The following is a 22,305-nucleotide window of genomic DNA, read 5'->3' on the forward strand; positions in this document are numbered from 1 at the left end:
AAAAGAATCAAATAGATGCAATAAAAAATGATAACGGGATATCACCACTGATCCCACAGAAATACAAACTACCATCAGAGAATAGTATAAACACCTCTACACAAATAAACTACAACATCTAGAAGAAATCGATACATTCCTGGACACATACACCCTCCCAAGTCTAAACCAGGAAGAAGTCGCTTCCCTAAATAGATCGATATCAAGTTTGAAATTGAGGCAGTAATTAATAGCCTAACAACCAAAAAAAAGTCCAGGACTAGATAGATTCACAGTCGAATTCTACCAGAGGTACAAGAGGAGCAGGTACCATTCCTTCTGAAACTATTCCAAACAATAGAAAAAGAGAGATTCCTCCCTAACTCATTTTATGAGGCCAGCATCATCCTGATACCAAAACCTGGCAGAGACACAACAAGAAAATAAAATTTCAGGCCAATATCCCTGATGAACATTGATGGAAAAATCCTCAATAAAATACTGGCAAACTGAATCCAGCAGCACATCAAGAAGCTTATCCATCACGATCAAGTTGGCTTCATTCCTGCGATGCAAGGGTGGTTCAACATATGTAAATCAATAAATGTGATCCATCACATAAACAGAACCAATGAAAAAAAACACGATTATCTCAATAGATGCAGAAAAGGCCTTTGACAAAATTCAACACCCCTTCATGCTAAAAACTCTCAATAAACTAGGTATTGATGGAATGTATCTCAAAATGATAAGAGCTATTTATGACAAACCCACAGCCAATATCATACTGAATGGGCAAAAACTTGAAGCATTCCCTTTGAAAACCAGCACAAGACAAGGATGCCCTCTCTCACCACTATTCAACATAGTATTGGAGGTTCTGGCCAGGGCAGTCAGGCAAGAGTAACAAATAAAGGGTATTCAATTAGGAAAACAGGAAGTCAAAATGTCTCTGTTTGCAGATGACATGATTGTATATTTAAAAAACCCCATTGTCTCAGCTCAAAATCTTTTTAAGCTGATAAGCAACTTCAGCAAAGGCTCAGGATACAAAATCAATGTGCAGAAATCACAAGCATTCCTATACACCAATAACAGACAGAGAGTCAAACCATGAGTGAACTCCCATTCACAATTGCTACAAAGAGAATAAAGTACCTAGGAATACAACTAACAAGGGATGCGAAGGACCTCTTCAAGAAGAATTACAAACCACTGCTCAAGGAAATAAGAGAGGATGCAAACAAATGGAAAAACATTCCATGCTCATGGATAGGAAGAATCAATGTCATGAAAATAGCCATATTGCCCAAAGTAATTTATAGGTTCAATGCTATCCCCATCAAGCTGCCAATGACTTTCTTCACAGAATTAGAAAAATACCACTCTAAATTTCATATGGGACCAAAAAAAGAGCCCACATAGCCAAGACAATCCTAAGCAAAAGAACAAAGCTGGAGGTATCACGCTACCTGACTTCAAACTACACTACAAGGCTACAGTAACCAAAACAGCTTGGTACTGGTACCAAAACAGATATATAAACCAATAGAACAGAACAGAGGCCTCAGAAATAACACATCTACAACCATCTGATCTTTGACAAACCTGACAAAAACAAGCAATGGGGAAAGGATTCCCTATTTAATAAATGGTGTTGGGAAAACTGGCTAGCCATATGCAGAAAACCGAAAATGGACCTCCTCCTCCACCTTATACAAAAATTAACTCAAGATGGATTAAAGACGTCAGTGTAAGGCCCACAACAATAAAAACCCTAGAAGAAAACCTAGGCAATACCATTCAGGACATAGGCATGGACAAAGATGTCATGACTAAAACACCAAAAGCAATGGCCACAAAAGCCAAAATAGACAAATAGGATCTAATTAAACTAAAGAGCTTCTGCACAGCAAAAGAAACTATCATCAAAGTGAACAGGCAACCTACAGAATTGGAGAAGATTTTTGCAGTCTATCCATCAGCCAAAGGCTAATATCCAGAATCTACAAAGAACTTAAATTTACGAGAAAAAAACAATTCCATCAAAGTGGGTGAAGGATATGAACAGACACTTCTCAAAAGAAGACATTTATGTAGCAAACATATGAAAAAAAGCTCATCATTACTGGTCATTAGAGAAATGCAAATAAAAACCACAATGAGATACCATCTCACGCCAGTTAGAATGGCAATCATTAAAAAGTCCGGAAACAACAGATGCTGGAGAGGATGTGCAGAAATAAGAATGCGTTTACACTGTTGGTGGGAGTGTAAATTAGTTCAATCATTGTGGAAGACAGTGTGGAGATTCCTCAAGGATCTAGAGCTAAAAATACCATTTGACTCAGCAAATGAGTCAAATGGTATATACCCAAAGGATTATAAATCATTCTACTATAAAGACACATGCACATGTATGTTTATTGCAGCACTGTTCACAATAGCAAAGACTTCGAACCAACTCAAATGCCCATCAATGATAGACTGGATAAAGAAAATGTAGCACATATATACCAAGAAATACTATGCAGCCATAAAAAAGAATGAGTTCATGCCCTTTGCAGGGAAATGGATGAAGCTGGAAACCATAATTCTTGGCAAACTAACCCAGGAACAGAAAACCAATCACTGCGTGTTTTCACTCATAAGTGGGAGTTGAACAATGAGAACACATGGACACAGGGAGGGGAATATCAGACACTGAGGCCTGTCGGCAGGTGGGAAGCTAGGGGAGGGATAACATTAGTAAAAATACCTAATGTAGATAACAGGTTGATGGTTAGAGCAAACCACCATGGCACGTGTATACCTATGTAACAAACCTGCCTGTTCTGCACATGTACCCCAGAACTGAAATACAATTTTTAAAAAAAGTAAACAGCACTATTTAAGTGGAATGAGTGTTATCAAAATCTCACTCACTTCTCCTAATTTTTCTCACTTGGTGTGGACAAATTAGCATCTGGGATTTACAGGGTTAGTCTTGGTATTGTTCTCTGAGTCCTGAATTCACTTTCTGGGCACTGGATTTCAAGGACAAGAAGGTTCTCTGGCATAGGACTACAGGCAGGACCCAAGAGTTTCAAGAGGCATGCAATGAAAAATCTTCACTAGAAATTCTAGAGCGTATTTATAATTGGAGCGGAGAACTTGGCAAGGCTTCCCTCTTCATCCCTCATGGTTTGATGTGAAGTCTCTCCTTCCTTTAAGATTAGTTTAAGATTAGACTACAGATTCAAGTTCCCATGGTTGCCACTTTTGTATACATCTTAACACTACTACTAGAACCTAGCCTCCTTGCAGGCAGGGGGTTATATTCTCCGCAGGATCTGCCACTCAGCAGGCTTTTAAGGTGTGAACCTTGATGACTGTGGAGTCTGTAAAAGTTCTAAAAGCCACTTAGCAGCAGATGAACATCACTGTGAGTTGATCCTGGGGGGAAAATGGACCTGTCCAAAGAGGTAAGAAAAAACAGTTTACAGTTAATTGGAAATGTTCATGGTCATATATCTAACTACATAGTACCTTGTGCCTATGCTCAGAGTAAAGGAAGGTGGTCTGCAGCTAAAATAATGTCTTTTAACAAAACTCAAATCAAAGTAATCAAGGCTGTCTATATTTAAGTCCTAAAATAAGACTTTATAACCTAGATTTCCTTATGCAACATGTAGTCTTCTCTATGTACTTACTACGCAGTGTCAAAGGAATGATCACAAGAGTTTGGCAGCTACCAAGAAACCTTAAGATAAATCTTGTTTCATATTTTTCAAGGAAACTGGCTGTAGTGAGGCTGAGTAATTTATTCAGGACACAGCACTGAGCGCTCACAGAGCTGGGCAGAGAATGCAGGTTTCCTGTTTTCCAGAGCCATGATCTCTCTACAACATTGTTTATTCCTCTGGCTGATAAAGTCACCTTCTGCTTTCATATTCAATTCAAAAATGCAAACAGTGACTGGCAGCGGCACCAGATGGTGAAGAGAGACTAGGTATCATAAACAGGATAAAGACATGACCCCTGCCCTCAGTGACTCACAATTGAATGGAAAAGGGCACTCACACACTCAAGTAACATGTTTTGGGGTAAAAGTTTATCTTGAGAAATAATAACATTTTCCAACCTTTTTCACCTACCAATTTGCTAAGCCTTTTCCTTTTTTTTTCTACTGTATTTTTAATATCTAATGTGCATGTTACATAGAATATCTGCTATAGGTAACTAAATATCCTTGTTCAAAAATCATAAAAGGCTTCTAGAGGCTGCTCTTCAATGTTTGAGAGAAGGAAAATACAATATTTTATCAAATTTTCTGCTGTATAAAAACCTGCTTATCAGCTTATATGCTAGCATGCAAACTTGTAGTTACCACACCAATCAAGATAAAAACGTCACTTAAGTCAATGTACATCAGTGTTAATCTAACCAATGTTCCAAACAAATATCAGTAAAAGCACTGAAAGATACACTATGGTGAGTACTATGAGAGTTATACATACAATGAAAAAAGAGTGAGTGAGAGGGTTATGAGTGGTGTGATCCTTGAGGAAAGGGACTGTTTTATTGAATATTTTATCATTTTCCTAGAAAATGGAAAAACTGTGGTCATTCAAAAATATTGTATGCATGTGTGGAGGAAATGAAGGAAGGAAAAATGGGATGCAGGGAAGAAGGGAAAAGAGAGGGAGGGAGGGAGGAGGAAGTGATGGCTGGTTGGTTGGAACGTGTAAAACCCATGTGTCAGAGCAGGAAAGATATATATAACACTGTCAACAATGACTGCCTCTGGGAAAGGAGACTGGGAGACCTAGATTGAAACTGCACTGTGTTTAATAATCTGTTTCAAAAATATGAATAAAATACCTTTTGCATTGTCTGCTCCTAACCAAAAGCTTAAATAATCAAGGGTTCACCATAAAAAAAAGTTCCACATCTAATATAAACACCTGATTAAGAAATAATATACATAACATAAAGTTTCTGGTACCATGCCTGCCATACAAGAGGTGCTTGAATTATGATAGGTCAATAACTTATCACTGTCTTCCTATAACACAAGTAATTATTTTGAAACGTGTGCTTAGAATTTTCAAAGTTGAGAATTCTATATATGGTATCATTATATGCTCTAATATAAAACATCCCATTTTCCAAAATAATTTCAGTTGGACAACATTCAACTAATTGAAACTTTTAAATAATTGTCTTTTAGGCCCTTCAACATCTGATCATATCCCATTGCACTTATACTCCAGGCCAACTACACAGCCTTCTAATTCCTGAACACACCCTTGCCTTCCTACATACCTTTGAAGATAGTTTCTTCTGCTGAGAGAACTTTACCCCATCTCAGCCTACTGAAATTATTCCCCCTAGTGAGGCCAGCTAAAATCCCACCTATTCACAAAGCTCTCTGCAAACTATGTGGACAGGTTTATTATATACACACACACATAAGAAGGTAACACAAGATACAAAAAGATACAAAGACAGAAAGATCAACTTAAAAAGTTATTTATTAAACAAGTTAAACACAACTAAAAGTATATTTGGAGGTCCAACTTTCAAACTTTCAAGTATTTTGTCAAACTTTCTAATGATAAGGAAAATGATAAAAATTGAAGGTATAAAAAATTCTTAAACAAATATTAAAGAACAAGGAAAATTCAGAAATAAAAATAAAAATATACAACCATACAAACAATGAAATCGAAACATTTCATATGTGTTTTTAAATGCTTCTGGAATACTCACAAGAGCCAAATTGTCTATGTCTAGGTTAATAAACAATATATAAGCTCACCTTTTTTTTCTTTTGAGATGGAGTCTTGGAGTCTTGCTCTGTTCCCAGGCTGGAGCACAGTGGTGCAATCTCACCTCACAACAACCTCCGCCTACCGGGTTCAAGCAATTCTCTTGCCTCAGCCTCCCGAGTAGCTGGGATTACAGGCATGCACCACCAGGTCTGGCTAATTTTTGTATTCTTAGTAGAGATGGGGTTTCACCATGTTGGCCAGGCTGGTCTCGAACTCTTGACTTCATGATCTGTCCGCCTCGGCCTCCCAGAGTGCTAGGATTACAGGCATGAGCCACCGCGCCTGGCTAAGCTCACCTTTTTAAAGGTATCATATTTTGTGTTATACAGAAATAATTTTGGAAACAGTATGTGTTGGGTGTGTAAACTGTCCACATTTAGCAAAACATATTTTACATATGAACATTTTCACTTATACTTAGTGGAAAACAAAACAACTTAAAATTTAAACATCTTGATTTGAAAACAATTTTTGGATTTCATAATTCTGCTAAATTCCAATATCATAAACACTGAATGTGTTATCAAAAGATAGTTATTCAAATATTTTTTAAAAAAGAATTGCTTCCCAAAATCTTAGTATTTTAGAGCAAAAGAAAATATAACACATTCTTTGTTCATAAAATCTGATGCTTAGTTTCTATGGTTAATACAAAAAAATGGTGCAGTAAGGAAGAATCTTGTAGAAGAGCCTGTCTTTTCAGTAGTTCCAAATGGTGTTATACAATATTTCACTGGAGATAGTGGTTGCAACACAGATTTGGCAGTCGCTTCTGCGTGAAACATAACTTTGCCCCATAACATTCACAAAAGGCTTTCGAACATAATTGACTTTGGCAGTACACATGGAGACCCTAATGTGAATGGGACTGCCAGTGGATATTAGGGCTTTTATGAAAAGGAGTTTGCACTGTGTGTGTGTGTTGAGGAGGAAACAGCGGATGAAACAGTTTATCCAGAACTATAAAACACATTTTCCTAATTAGATCCCAACTGTATAAATAATGTAAATCAAATGTTTAGAACTTATATGGATTCAGAATTTCTGTAGGAGAGGCGAATCCTTTCCCCTCTCTTTTATCATTCTTCACAGAGGACAAAGCTTTAGTGACATACATTCTTCCGGACATGGAAGGAAAGGTCTCCTTGTCCCCTTCTCAGTCTGAAAGAGAAGGAGAACGAATAGACCTGCCACTGGCAGGGCTGGAGAAAGTGAAAGGCTCCTTGTCCTTTTCTTTACTGTCATGCTTATGCTTGTGTTTGTGCTTGTGTTTGTGCTTCTTCTTCTTTTTCTTGTGCTCGTGGTGATGATGGTGATGGTGGTCGCTGTGTTTGGAGGATGTAGATTCCTTGGTAAAGACTGAGAGTGGAGCGCTGGCCACCGGATGCATACTCATCTCCAAAGGTGACTGTTCCTTACCTTCAAGATTAAAAATACCCAAATGAATTCCTGTTGATAATAAGGAAAGCCAAACTCATCCTGAAGTTACCATTCCAGCCTTCCATTCTTCCTTTCTATATACTACTCTAGGCTAAACCTTTCAAAACACTGTGTATTTCTAAATGCTACTCCCTATGCTTGGTAACACAGAACAATTTGTTCTCCTGTTACTGCCAATTAATGTATTTGAATATGTGTCTTCGCACATATGCATGAGCATATTAATGGGATTAAATTTCTAGAAAACTTTCTAAGGGAATATACACCTGTAACGCTTTCTTTCTTTTTTTTTTTTTTTGAGATGGAGTCTCACTCTGTCACCAGACTGGAGTGCAGTGGTGTCATCTCGGCTTGCTGCAACCTCCACCTCTCTGGTTCAAGCAATTCTCCTGCCTCAGCCTCCCAAGTAGCTGGGACTACAGGTGCGTGCCACCACGCCCAGCTGATTTTTGTATTTTTAGTAGAGATGGGCTTTCACCGTGTTGGCCAGAATGGTCTCGATCTCTTGATCTCATGATCCGTCCACCTCAGCCTCCCAAAGTGCTGGGATTACAGGTGTGACCCACTGTGCCCAGCCAGATGTAACATGGTATTTCCACATTGCTTTAATTTCTCCTTTAAAAAAAGCTTTATTATAGAGAACTGTAAAGTAGTATGCTTGGGATGCCTTTCTTTCCTTATTTCTTGTCTAACTGATGCATTAATTTTACAAACGTCAGAAACTATATTGGAACCGGGGAAAATACTGATAAACTAGACAAGAGGTCAGCCCTCCTCCCTCCTAGGAGCTTACAGACTAGCAAAGAAGAAATTAAGTAAGTGCACCTGAGTAATAAAAAGGCATAAACAGGAACACAACAGGGGACTTAAATTAGTTGGGGGAGGAGAGGGGTTAGAGAGGCAAAGTGCTCCAGGAAAGTAATGGTTAAGCTGAAACCTAAAGGAAGAGATAGGGAAACAACAAGTATTTTAGTCTCTTTAATAATTTAAAACCTAACTCAAATGTTTCTTTGGAAGGTTTTCTTCAAATTTCCCAAAGGAACTGGTTCCTTCATGTTTCCACAGCGTAATTCAGATAAGGGAATTAAGTCAAAGAGAGATTTAAGTAATTTGCCCAAGGTGGTACTCGCAGGTCTAAGCTACAAATCTAAAGAGTCTGACTCCAGAGTCTTACTCTTAACCACTATACTACAGTGCCCATCTACACATAGATCGACTGCTGTATTTCTTTTTGAGTCTCTTCCATTAAACTGATAGCCTCCTGAGGACAGGAAGTTTGTCTTTTTCATCTTTGTGTCCCAACATATAGCACAGTATCTATCACCCTCTGCCCCATCTAACAAAGCTTGTTAGCAAATGAATTAATTAATATAACAGAATTATACAGTCGTGTTTCTTTTTAAATAAGATGTCAGGTGAACTTAGTCCACTTCAACTATAAGTTGAAGGTCACTGATTTTGAGGAGAGAATAAAGCACAAAAACTATTACAGCTCATCCATTCAAGTGATATTTGACTCCTATACTTCCTTTGTGTCAGGCACTGCTCCAATATTTTAGAACACATGAACAAATCAAAGTTTCTGTGCTCACAGATTATTCACATTTTAGTATCCCAAAATTCTATTTCTTATATTCATCTTTTTAATAGAGGCAACACTAATACTAAAGTAAAAGCTAAATATATTTTTTATAAATGGAAACAAGTTTGGGGAATTGTATCTTCTGTAATAATTTATTCTTTAAAAGAACAAAAATATTGAGAGATTATCTGATTTAGTTTCAGCCATATGTGCCACTATTATTTTAATTCCGATTTTAATACATAAAGTGCATGAATATGCTCCTGATTCTATAAATATGGGAAAACAGGCCGATGCCTAACAGAATACACAGGCAGGTGATAAGTAGTAATAAGAAGCTTTCAAGCCTCATGAACAAATTCCTTTAGCTTCCATCTCATTATTTAATCATTCAATATCAACAGATAGCAGCTTTCTCGTTCGCTGTCTGCACTCTTGGGAGCTTGAGGTTCTCTTCTGCATTTTAGAGAAGAAAGAAGTTTTATCATCAAATGCTAAACACCTACCAAACTACTCGGATTGGAGAAAGCCAATCATTATGTTGGAACCTGTACTTCTCAGCACATGCAACTGCCTAACGGGGTTTGTAGGTGTAATCTTCCCAAATAATACTTACAACCACAAAATGAATCCAATTTTTTGTCTCGACAATGGCCTTATACTTTGCATTAAATAAATATTGGTAATAAATCTTCCATTTGTCTTAAGATACATGAAGTCTACTAAGAAGACAATGGATTAGTTAGCACCAAAAACAAAGGAGTTAGAAACCAGGGTTCCTAGGACAAACCAGTTCTATGGCAGAATATTTACAAGATGAGCTTGAAACACAGGGTGTAACTGCAAGGAAGTTAAAGTCTTGTCAAATGAACTCAGGAGTCTCTCATGTCCAACCATGGACTGATTTGAATACTGATAAGAACAATAATTGTGATAGACTGAAAATGATTGATCACCACTGGAAATTGCTAGTCAACAATTCATTATCTTGAAAATTATTAAATAAATAGAAAAAATTAAACATTCATCTTTGTTTTCCTATATGACTTACACCACTGGGTAACAGTAAATGAGGAGTAATTTAGCTTTATAGAAATAATCCAGCTTATAAATAAAAATGAAAGTATAAACTGAATTACCACTATCTTGCAACTAAATTAATGAATCTAGGTTGAACATCTATAGTGGTTAACCTCATAAAAGAGTCAACCAGACATTGTATGTTTCCAGACCGAAGAACACACACCCTCTATAAAACTGAATCCAATTAGAATTCTAGATACAATGGCAAATTTACAGAAACTAGAGAACCTAACATATTAATTATATCATGGGTATAAAATTAATAAAATACAGACTGATTTTCCAGATACAACTACAAGTTTACAGAATCTAGAGAACTTAACATATTAATTATATCATGGGTGTAAAATTAATAAAATACAGACTTGAAAAGTACAGAACAAAACCTGGCTTCTTTAACAAACACATTGTAAAGAAGGAAGAGAAAAGAGGTATGGACTGGAAACATTAGATAAAAAGATACAAAGGCTAGTTCAGCCAACTGCAATGTGGACCTTATGTGGACACTGATTTAAACGAATATACTGTTAAAAATAAAAATAAAATAATGGCATTTAGAGTCAATTGAAATTTAAACAGTCACTGGATATTTAATGATATAAAATAATTAGTAAATTTTTTAGATATATTACTGTGGTTATGACTTTTTAAAGTCCTACCTTTTAGAGATACATACTAAATAATTTATGAATAAATTATATGACATTTGGGATTCACTTCAAAATAATTCAGAAGGGTGGAAATGGGTAAGATTAAATAAGACTGATCATGAACCAATTATTGTTAAAGCTGAGCAACAGATACAGGGTCCTCATTATACTTGCCTGACTACTTTACAGTTCTCTATAATAAAGCTTTTCTTAAGGAGAAATTAAGGCAATCTGGCAATACCATGAAAGTGTTATATCCAGCCGGGCAAGGTGGGTCACACCTGTAATCACAGCACTTTGGGAAGCTGAGGTGGGTGGATCGTGAGGTCAAGAGATCGAAACCATTCTGGCCAACATGGTGAAACCTCATCTCTACTAAAAATACAAAAATTAGCTGGGCATGGTGGCACATACCTGTAGTCCCAGCTACTTGGGAGGCTGAGGCAGGAGAATCACTTGAACCAGGGAGGTGGAGGTTGCAGCAAGCCGAGATGGCACCACTGCATTCCAGTCTGGTGACAGAGCGAGACTCAGTCTCAAAAAAAAAGAAAGTGTTACATGCGTATATTCCTTTAGAACGTTTTCTAGAAATTTAATCCCATTAATATGCTCATGCATATGTGCGAAGACACATATACAAATACATTAACTGGCAGTAACAGGAGAACAAATGAACTGTTACCCTATCATCACTAACAACCTTCAGGTCTTAAGTTTTCATTTATACTACATATTATAATTGTATATAGTATAAGTATATACGTTTTATTTATTCTCTCTATAGAGAGAACATTTGTTTGTATGTTCTTTTTCTCTCCAAATATGTACATATGTATGTTTTGCTTATTATCTATCTTTACTAAATAACATTTACCAGATCTAATCTAAGACAGTGTAATTTCCTTATAATTAGATATAGGACACACACAAGTTTACTTTCATAGCAGCATAAAGAGGTCATCTATAGAACTCTATCAAGACAATACATATATTATCATCCCTTGATACAAACAATTACACACATCATTTCACATATCCTTTCAGGGGTGTACAAGATGCCTGGGAACTTGTCCATCCCCAGGCACCACTCATCTTTAAGCTAATAAAAGTCCTTTTAGTAACCTGAAATACATGTCACTGTTACTTTTTTTTTGAGATGGAGTTTCGCTCTTGTTGCCCAGGCTGGAGTGCAATGTGCAATCTTGGCTCACTGCAACCTCCGCCTCCCGGGTTCAAGCAATTCTCCTGCCTCAGCCTCCTGAGTAGCTGGGATTACAGGCATGTACCACCATGACCGGCTAATTTTGTATTTTTAGTAGAGATGGTGTTTCTCCATGTTGGTCAGGCTGGTCTTGAACTCCCGACCTCAGGTGATCTGCCCACCTTGGCCTCCCAAAGTGCTGGGATTACAGGTGTGAGCCACCATACCCAGCCACATGTCTGTCACTCTTCTAAACAGCAAATTCATCAGAGAAAGGAGATACATATAATTCACAATACTAAAATTTTTCTATTTCATGTTATATGGAAAGAACAAAAGAGATGTTCCGAGTTGTATTGTTCTATTCAATGTGAAATCTTTCCTGGAGACCAAATAAAATGCACCATGGATAAGGGTTAGCCGCAGTCAACTTAATGAATGTAAAACAAACAGAAAGAGGTACTTAATATAAGTCTAATGTGGAAGCTTTTCAGCCCATCTGATCAAAGTACGGAAAGACACAGTGAATAATCTGCTAATTCACCTTAGGTATATGTTTAAATTTAACATAAAACCTGCAGTTTCTTTTTTTTTTTTCCCCTACCCTGAGGCAGAATTTCACTCTTGTTGCCCAGGGTGGAGTGCAATGGCCTGATCTCGGCTCACTGCAACCTCTGCCTCCCAGGTTCAAGTGATTCTCCTGCCTCAGCCTCATGCATCACTATGCCCAGCTAATTTTACATTTTTACTGGAGACAAGGTTTCACCATGTTGGTCAGGCTGGTCTTGAACTCCCAACTTCAGGTGATCCACCCACCTTGCCTCCCAAAGTGCTAGGATTACAGGTGTGAGCCACCACGCCTGGCCAAAAACTGCAGTTTCTATTAGGAAAGGTATAAGTTCTGTTCTTCAGATTGTTTAGATCATCATAAAAAAAAAGTGTAGAGTTATATCATTATAATTTAAGGATAAAAAATCAAAGTCTGCTTTTCATACTGGTTTCAAAATAAAAACCTCTAGGGCAAGCTCTCAAGCTTTAAAAGAAAAATTTTTTTAAATTAAAAAAATTACCAGAATTGTGTTTTTCTGACTTATGCAAGAAGGCATTACATAATACTGCGGCCACAGCTAGGCAGCTGCAGAAACTCTCCGCTTCTTTCCCACAAAAACCACTAGGGAATTCCCTTCTCCTTGTTCCCCTTCCCTGGCCTCTCCTCTCCAGCACTGCAATCCCTACAGCAACCTGGGAGACAGTCCAGTCACCTCAGGCCTCTGCAGGGAGCTGCTATGGTGAGAAGGGAAAGAATATGGTATGTTCGTCCATATCACCATGGGAACCGTAACAGCCATTTCTCTATATTCCCTTCCTTACCTCAGGAAAAGGAAAATAAATAGTAAAGTAATGAAGGAAAATACTCTTGCCATTTCTCCCTTCTCTTCCCAATGGCTTAATCTACCACCCACCTATGATCCCACCCTAAAATATTCTACTATCATATGCAAGCAAAGGGAAAACTAGGGAAGCAAGGTTATAAAGTAAACCATAACCTGTCTTCTACTTAACAGTTTCCAGTTTCTGTCTCTTCTTTAAACCCACATTCTTTTTCTATCCCTCCTAGACAAGGTCTGTAACACATTCCAGTTCTCAGTGATCATCTGGCTCCCTGGCTCTCAGGGAGCCATCTAGAACTCCATTTCAGCTAATAAAATAGAATAGAATAGTAGAATAGAATACAATAGAATAAAATAGAATAGAATAAAATAAAACAGAATAGAATAAAATATAAAATAAAAAATAAAATAAAATATAAAGCAGAGGCCGGAAACTCAAAAGCCTTGGCCTGAGGAACAGCATAGGTAAAGAGACTACTGGGTGCAGCATAAGTGATCACACACCTTACCAAAAGGGCCTCTCAACTCTTTTCAAGAAAAGCTTAGAAATCTAGAATTTTTTTTTGTTTCCTGAATGTCTCCATCAGAGTAAAAGGAAATCTAGATTTTTATGTGTAATCTCTTCATTTTAGTTATCTAGTTCAAAAACTTTTGTGAGACTTATAGGAAGATTCTTCAGCTTGATGAACTGAATATGGACCAAAAAACCTCATTTGGGACCTTTAATCTAGAATCCTAGAGACTGAAGAGAGGTCGCAGCTTCCCTCACCAGTGCCGTGTCCCTCCTAAACTCACAACTCTCATCCCAAGCTGTCACAATAAGAGATCTTCAGCTCCTGCTAGGAGACAGGAAGAGAAGAAATTCCTTTTTCACTGCCTATTTGAGTTGATTTGGGTTAGGCTAAAGTTGTGCTTCCCACATCCCAAAAGCTGGAGCTCTGAGTGCCACTTCTCACAGAAACATTGATACACACAATGGCTAGCTTTAATATTTCTATTCTTGATGTATGGTAGGAGTTGTAAGGCTTTTGTTGGACCAGTTTGGGAAAGTTACTTAACAAATACAACAATGTGGCCAGGTTGGGTGGCTCACGCCTGTGATCCTAGCACTTTGGGAGGTTGAGGCTGGTGATCACTTGAGGCCAGGATGAAATGAGCCTGGTCAACATGGTGAAATCCTGTCTCTACTAAAAAAAAAAAGTACAAAAATTAGTTGGGTGTGGTGATGCACTCCTGTAATCCCAGCTACTCAAGAGGCTGAGGCATGAGAATCACTTGAACCCAGGAGGTAAAAGTTGCAGTGAGCTGAGACTGTGCCACTGGACTCCAGCCTGGGAGACAGAGCAAGACTGTCTCAAAAAAAAAAAAAAAAAAGAAAGAAAGAAAAAAGTATAGAAAAACTGCATTCAAAAATCCAAAATAAATATATTTATAAATAAACCTTCAAAACACTATTATTTGTAAAATGAAGGTTTTCTACATTCTTATAATATCACTGTTGAATTTTAAGACTTGCTCAGTGGCCTCAGAGTACTGAACAGTAAAAACACATTTAAAGGAGAGTATAGTGATATTAAAGAATATATATTCAAAGTTAAGATTACTACTACATTAGTCCACCTAACTGGTACATATTTTTGCCTCATGCCAAGAAAGGACCCTATACTGATAGCAGCCAAAAATAAAATGTGAATGCATTCCTATTCCCCACCATTAGCACTGTTTCTTTTGCCCCAGTTTTCCCATATGATGCCATGAGAACTAAAAGCCTATAAAGACAGATTGGAAAAAGCAACAATGACAAAAAGGCACACTGGCGGACACACTTTTTTGGGCACAAAAAACTGTTAAGATTTGCTTCTATATAGGTTAATGTGCCACACTGTTAAGAAAAACCATACATATTCTGACTCGTTTTGGAACAGAAATTGATTAGACTCTTGGAAATTCAGACAGAATTTTTTTTTAAAGGCAAGCAGAAGCATCACCCTCAAATTACATCAAGGAGTTTAAAATTCTCTAAGCTTTATAATTTTTTAAAATGTAGAAAATTCTTTACATTTAGTAAAATTACAATAAGCATAATGATAATAAAGCAAAATTATACCAAAACCAAAAACAAAGGCAAGAGAATACAAAAAATCAGCAAGGGCCAAGATATATCAAAACTCACTCATCAAAGTAAATGCTAAAGTCCACAGCTAATTTCCTTCTGAAATATATTTTGGGTGAATCTATTCCAATAAATGCATAGAACACACAAAGAACAGTGAGCAATCAACAGTCTGAGTTCTCAACATCAAAACAGGTTAAGGTGCTGCTTTTGTTTGAAGTCCCCTATTAATAATAGTTGATCTGTAAGCTCCTCAAAGCAATACACAGCACTCTTTAAAATATCAGATAAAAACATCATTTATATAAGCAAAATCCATCAGCTGGAATATAATCAAAAGTTAACAGATTTTAAAGTCTGTCTACTTCTGGAAAAACTATTCTTTAAAAATGATTTTGTTTATGTATCTTGTTTTGCACTCCCTGTTCCTTCAGAATTTGAGGACTAAAATCTTTGTTTCATGGTAGTTCATCATCATCAAATGTTTCCATTTCATTTGGATTATAATCTTCTCTTTGTAAGTGATGAAACAGAATAAGCAGAAAACAATGTGAAACAGTAGAACGGGTAACAAGCACATCTGAATGAAATCACTTTTGATACATGTAAGCCCAATCACTGTGAAATAATATAAAAGAATATAGCATCAAGTCTTCATGAATGAATTACCAACTATATACATGGGGGTGGGATAAGTGGTTGATTTTTTATTTTATGCCTTTATATCTTTTCTATAAAGGTACAAATTAGATGGTTTCTATTGAAGTTGGCATTTGTCATAATATTCTTAGAAAAAGCATGGCAAAGAGCAAAATGTTCATTATAATTAAATGGCATTATCTTTTAAATTATCTTTAAACAGCATATGGGGGATAGATTTTTTTCTCACCTATTTTTCTGTTACTTCCCAGTTTTCTATATAGGAGTTCATTACTTTTGAAAAAGAAAAGTCTATTTTAAAATTGTCTTTAAAGTTAGATAATAGAAACTCAATGTATTGCAAGAAAAGCCAAGTTCTAAGATCTGTATTTTTAAGGGGTTTTTTAAAGTTGATGAAGTAACTCTATTATATTTATAGATTTGTTCTTGAACAATATAATATTAATTCTGATTGATTAATTTTACCTGTTCCCTTTCGTGCAAGTTCCAAACTCCACTGGGGTTTTGTGGTGGGTGTGCTGTCACAGCCTGCTGAGTGCTGGGGTATTAAAGCAGATCGGGAGCTAGCTGGCCGGTATTTCGAGAGCCCTAAAATTAAAATACCAAACAAGAAAAAGAGGGATTTATTTCTTTGTTTCTCAAAAGAAAAGAAAGGCTGACAGGTTTTTACAAGCCAGTCTTAAAAACAGAAGCAGTTTATCCACAGTAAAATTCTAACAATAGAAAGAATACTAGCTGGGTACAGTGGCTCACACCTTTAATCTCAATGCTTTGGGAGGAGGAGGAGGAGGGAGGATCACTTGAGGCCAGGAGTTCAAGAACAGCCTAGCCATCATACTGAAACCACATCTCTACTACAATCAATCAATCAGTAAAAATAAAAATAAAATAAAATCAGCTAGGTATGGTGGCGTGTACCTGTGGGCCTAGCTAAGCGGGAGGCTGGGGTGGGAGGATCTCCTGAGGCCAGCAGTTCGTGGCTGCAGTGAGATACATTCATGCCACTGCAATCTAGCCTGGGCCACAGAGCAAAACTCTGTGTCTTTAGAAGAACAAGAAACTATTTTAAAACTACTAAAAACCTCATTTAATTTAATGCTTTGTCTTGGTTCCTATAGGCTTAAGTCTGAGTAGATTAAACATTCAACAGAGACAACAAGCTTGAATGACTTGCTGAACATATAAATGAAACCCTGTATTCTGGGGCAGGAACCATTTCATATTTTTTATTATTTATGTGAAACTCTGTATCGAAGCAACAGGAGTAATAAGGTCTTTAGCACAAATGTAACATGTTAAAAACAAAAGAGAAAAATATTTCATTCAAATGTAAAATCCCAAAATACAGCCACCAAGGGCGATGAAAAGGATTTTCAAATAAAAAAACAGAAACATTACCCAGAAAAAAAAGACAGTCATACCCATAATAGAAGAAATGCATTAAAAAGTAAACCTAGCCAGGTTCGGTGGCTCATGCCTATAATTTCTGCACTTTGGGAGGCCAAGGCAGGCAAATCATTTTGGGAGGCTGAGGCAGGCAAATCACTTGAGGTCAGGAGTTCGAGACCAGCCTGGTCAACATGGTGAAACCTCGTTTCTACTAAAAATAAGCCCGGATGTGGTGGCATGCACCTGTAGTCCCAGCTCCTCGGGAGGCTGAGGCAGGAGAACCGCTTGAACCTCAGAGGCAAAGGCTGCAGTTAGCCAAGATGGCACCACTGTACTCCAGCCTTGGTGACAGAGCAAGACTCCATCTTAAAAAACAAAAATAAAAACAAAAAACAGTAAACTGAGTTATTTTACAGTTACTTTAAAAGTTCTGAATTACTACACTGATGACAAGTGCTACGACAGATAATGATCATAAATGAAAATTAATGAATTACAACTTATATATCAGTAAGAATTTTAGAAACATAATGCTGAGTGAAAAAAAGAAAGTCATGTTATACCATTTCTTAAAAGCTTCAAAAAAAAAAAGTACAACTAAACATATAGGATCACATACCTATGTGGAACACTATAAAGAAAAGCAACAGAATGAAATTAAGGGGAAAAAAAAAGAAAATGCAATATAGTAGTTACTTGTAGTGGAAAGGCAAGAGAACAGGACCAGGGAAGAAGCATATAGGAAGCATCCGTGCATGATGTAAAATGTACATGTGAATTTGGGTAGCAGGTTCACGGATATTTGTTTTATTACTGTATGTCGTAACTTTCATCAAAGGCTTTATTCCTTAAAAATTAGAAAAAGCTTATAATATAAACGGGTATAATCTCTTCAAAAAACATGGCAATATGTATTAAGAGCTATGAAAATCTAAAGACAAGTATCTCACAACATAGCTAACATTAATCTTTTTACCAATAATACATTTTGGGAAATTTATCCAAGAAACATAAGTTAAGAAAGAAATAAAGTACAGAATTACTTACAATATATAAAAATGAAAAACAACCTAACGCCTATCAACAAGAAAATGACAAGGTAAATTTTAATATATTGACTCTATGTTGTCTTAGGTAGTATTTTCAAAAGAAAACATGATGTGTTTTGAATGACCTATGAAAAAGCCTATGACAATATTATATGGAATAGGCAGGCAAAAAGATAAAAGTGGTGCTACAGGCAGCATTAACTATAGTTAACAAAATTAATGTAACTATGGTTGCATGATTAAAAAGAAACCAAATCCAGAATTTTATTCTGAAGTCAAGTCTACCACATTTAAAATACAAGTGCAAGTAAACATACAGGATCAAAAAAGAAATTAGAGCTACTAGAAAGAATCTGAACGATGGATTTTACATAAGCAAATTCAGAAGTATGATATTTAAAAAGGACCAAAATAAAACAACTAAAAGAAAGTACTTTTTCTATTTATTATTTTGCCAATTTATGTTATAACCTGATACAATTTAATATTTTAAGCAGGCTAATTTTAAACTTTATAGTTGTTCATTCGAAAACAAAGCAGCACACATTAGAATACCGGGAACAGTAAACGCCTCCATCTCCTCAATCGTTGCAGAATACTAATCTTACCTGGAGTTGACGGCCTTTCAAGCATGTTCAAATGATGGGAAATGAAGGCCTGGCTATCATGAACGGTATCCATATCAATCTCCTCTTCATCTTGAGAATTTGAAAACTAAAACACACACACACATAAAACAGAGGAATAAAAGAACCATTACATCACGTTACATTTGGATCTTAGCTCTTAGGAAAAGCAGCAGAGAGGCCATAGGATGTACCCCCATATAATCTTAAATAAAAAGTAGTTTCTTTCTTCAAAGATACTAAGAGAAAGAAAAGATTTTGTGGTCCAGCCTCCAAAAGAAGCTGATTAGAAATTACTGGAAATGTAATAGTAACTAAAATCTACTCCTATTTTGTGGGGAAAAAGTAGTGAGTTGCAGTGGATGTGCACACATAGTTCCTCTCCCAAATAGAGACGAATTATGTGATAATATAAGTTAAATAATTGGTTTGAATGTCTCAGAAGGACATTTGAGTTTTATAATGCAGTCTGTCCCATGTGTTCCTGCTAAGGAAAAACCACTGCAAGTATTCAAAAGATTTACAAGAAGGTGAATATCCTACACTGTTAATACAGGTTTAACCTGTATTTCTTACTCTGATTTTGAGTTTGACTTTACTGCTATCCTCATTCTTCTCCAGTATTTGACCAGGCTCTAGTGGGGACCCCAGTGGTGTATCAGACTTCCTCTTCACTCCCTGCTGATGAGCTGATATATTACATGATGCTTCCTTGGCAAGGTGATCATCTTCCTGCGGCAATATTCAAGATCAAAATTAGATTTCTGAAGACGAGTAGCTCATATTATAGCTGAAAACTCATAGCTGTAGCAACCATGCAGATTAGAGCATGCCCAGTGGCTAGAAATTATTAGCAATGGGCTTAAAATAAATTTAATTTTTCTTGTCTGCTGGTCTCTTTGGGGGGAGAAGGGAGTTCACTTTTTAAGTGAACTTTTGGAACTTTAAAAGAAAATGTCCTTTGGTGCCATTTTCTCCTCTTAGCTTGCAGTGTGAATGTGGATAAATTAACATATGTGAGCAAGAATTATAAATATATTCATTTTCACAGATTTATAAATATGTAGATCTGAAAGGGCTCTTTAATGAGACTCTTTTTATTCTATGTAAGTATTCATCTTACTTCTTCATAACCCATACTTTAAATTGACAACAAATAAGTATGATGATACTTCAGAAAATTTAGGTGAGTAAACAATTTTAAAATGAACTATTACTAACTAGCATACAGAGACTCTGCATATTAAAGTGTCAAAACACCAGTAGGGAATTGCCAGGCAAGTAATCTGGTCTAAATATTGGTGAAAAATGAAGCTTGAAGTACTGGAGACATTTTGTTATCAATAAAAAAAAATTCAGAAAAAACTTCCTTAAATTACAGTAAAATGATTAATATGTATCCCATAAGTCTTTCTACAAAATGTCTGGTAATTTTACAATACAAAGGTAGAAATAAAAGCTTCTCTAAAGGCAAGCAAACATATATGTAGATATATAACGTTTTAAAATGCAACACATAGTCTCCTTCCAAATCAGCAGATTATTCATTTACCTGATCATTCATTCGTCCATTCAGTTATTTATTTCATTCAACAAGCATTTGTCAGGCATTTATCATATGTTTAGAACTGTGCTAGGTATTACACAGAGTGACAATTTTAAAAAGACAAGGCCTCTGTGTTTACATGGCTTGCCATTAACACATATGGGACAAGATGGGTTACTATGTAAAAGGTTAAATATTCAGCTGGGCATGGTGGCTCATGCCTGTAATCCTAGCTCTTTGGGAGGTTGAGGTGTGTGGATCACCTGAGGTCAGGTGTTTGAGACCAGCCTGGCCAACATGGTGAAACCCCATCTCTACCAAAAATACAAAAAATTAGCTGAGCATGGTGGCGCGCGCCTGCAGTCCCAGCTACTCAGGAGGCTGAGGCAGGAGAATTGCTTGAACCCAGGAGGCAGAGGTTGCAGAGAGCCAAGTTCGTGCCACTACACTCCAGCCTGGCGCCTAGTGACGGAGTGAGACTCTGTCTCAAAAAAAAAAAAATAATAATAATTAGCCAGGCATGGTGGCAGACACCTGTAATCCCAGCTACTCAGGAGGCTGAGGCAAGAGAACTGCTTGAACCCGGGAGGCAGAGGTTGCAGTGAGCTGAGATTGTGCCATTGCACGCCAGCCTGGGCAACAAGAGCGGAACTCTGTCTCAAGAAAAACAAACGAAAGATAAAATATTTATTTCTATCTTTTGCTACTCAGAGAAGAAATTCTATACTCAAGTACAAAAAAATCATTAGGTTATCACAGTAGTAATAAAAAAAAAACCAGGAATAAAAAAAACCCCATCATTTGTTATGTGCAATTATATAGCTGTCAGTAGCATTTTATAATTTGCACAGTGCTAAACAAATGTCAGCCAGCATGTTTTAAAAGGACAAAAGAAACTGTTAGTGGCTATAAAATTCACTAGTTCACAGGAAACAATTCTCTTCTCTAGATGGCTCTGTATTAATGAAACTATATTTTCTGTAGTACATGTGATTCTTACAGGGTTCTGAAATCCAACTAGCTGTGGGTGACTGCTTGGATTATTTGCAGCTTCCTGGTTGCCTGCTACTGCCTCTGGAATTATGGTAGGATTCAAGACAGCTTTTTTCTCCTTTAGATTAAGAACCAATCCAAGCTCTGGCAAGGGTAAACAGGAAGGTCTACTGAGGCCAAAAAGTGTGAAGTACAAGTCCACAGCACCACACCGTAACCTCCAGTCATGTGAAGTACCTTAAAGTAAACAATACAGAAATAAGTCAATATGTACATTGATTCATACATTTTAACTGTCCCAGAACCTGTGCAACAAAGAGAACTTTATAACTGGAAAAACCTTTATGTCACCTTTTGTCTTACAAATTAAATACCAGACAGTAACCAAAAATCTAACATTCCAAAAATTGCATTTTTTTAAACCTTAAATCTTCCTTTTTATTCTTTCTCCTCAGTAATTATTCCACATTCATGCATTCTCTCTTCATCTTGTCTGATTCTCTTCATTAACAGCCTGTTAGGAAGACAGCCTCCATAAGCCTTTGCATACACTATCACAAAAACAAATTTTCTGATCTCTAGAACTTACTACTTTCAGGTTTGAAGTATAATAAGAAACCATACAACTTCTATAGGACTTACTGTAGAGAAGGAAAATATTTTGCTAAACACCTTTATATTTGTGTTACTCTAGTAAGAATTTATTTATGATTTTTAAATAACGGAAATAAGCAAATTACAAGCATGGCAATGGGCAGCAGATGTGGACTGGACCAGAAAATAACTG

At 36.6% G+C, this 22,305-nt stretch overlaps 1 protein-coding gene across 3 annotated transcripts in view; it reads right to left on the reverse strand.

The window, feature by feature from the left end:
- Nucleotides 1-5,477: 5,477 nt before the first annotated feature.
- Nucleotides 5,478-22,305, reverse strand: part of TAF2 (TATA-box binding protein associated factor 2) — a 95,805-nt gene continuing 78,977 nt past the window's right edge. For 2 of the 3 annotated variants that reach the window (XM_064384544.1, XM_064384546.1), the window contains 5 exons: nucleotides 21,526-21,755; nucleotides 19,556-19,711; nucleotides 18,962-19,067; nucleotides 16,381-16,503; nucleotides 5,478-7,214 (listed from right to left, as the gene is read on the reverse strand). In XM_064384544.1, coding sequence (XP_064240614.1) covers nucleotides 6,952-7,214; nucleotides 16,381-16,503; nucleotides 18,962-19,067; nucleotides 19,556-19,711; nucleotides 21,526-21,755 — 878 coding nt within the window. In that variant the 3' untranslated portion in view covers nucleotides 5,478-6,951. The remainder of the gene's footprint in view (nucleotides 7,215-16,380; nucleotides 16,504-18,961; nucleotides 19,068-19,555; nucleotides 19,712-21,525; nucleotides 21,756-22,305) is intronic. The other variant, XM_064384545.1, reaches the window with a different exon arrangement.

The sequence above is a fragment of the Aotus nancymaae genome, unplaced genomic scaffold (assembly GCF_030222135.1).
Source record: "Aotus nancymaae isolate 86718 unplaced genomic scaffold, 86718_ANA_hifiasm-v0.15.2.pri h1tg000036l, whole genome shotgun sequence".
In the NCBI taxonomy this organism is placed as follows: Eukaryota; Metazoa; Chordata; class Mammalia; order Primates; family Aotidae; genus Aotus; species Aotus nancymaae.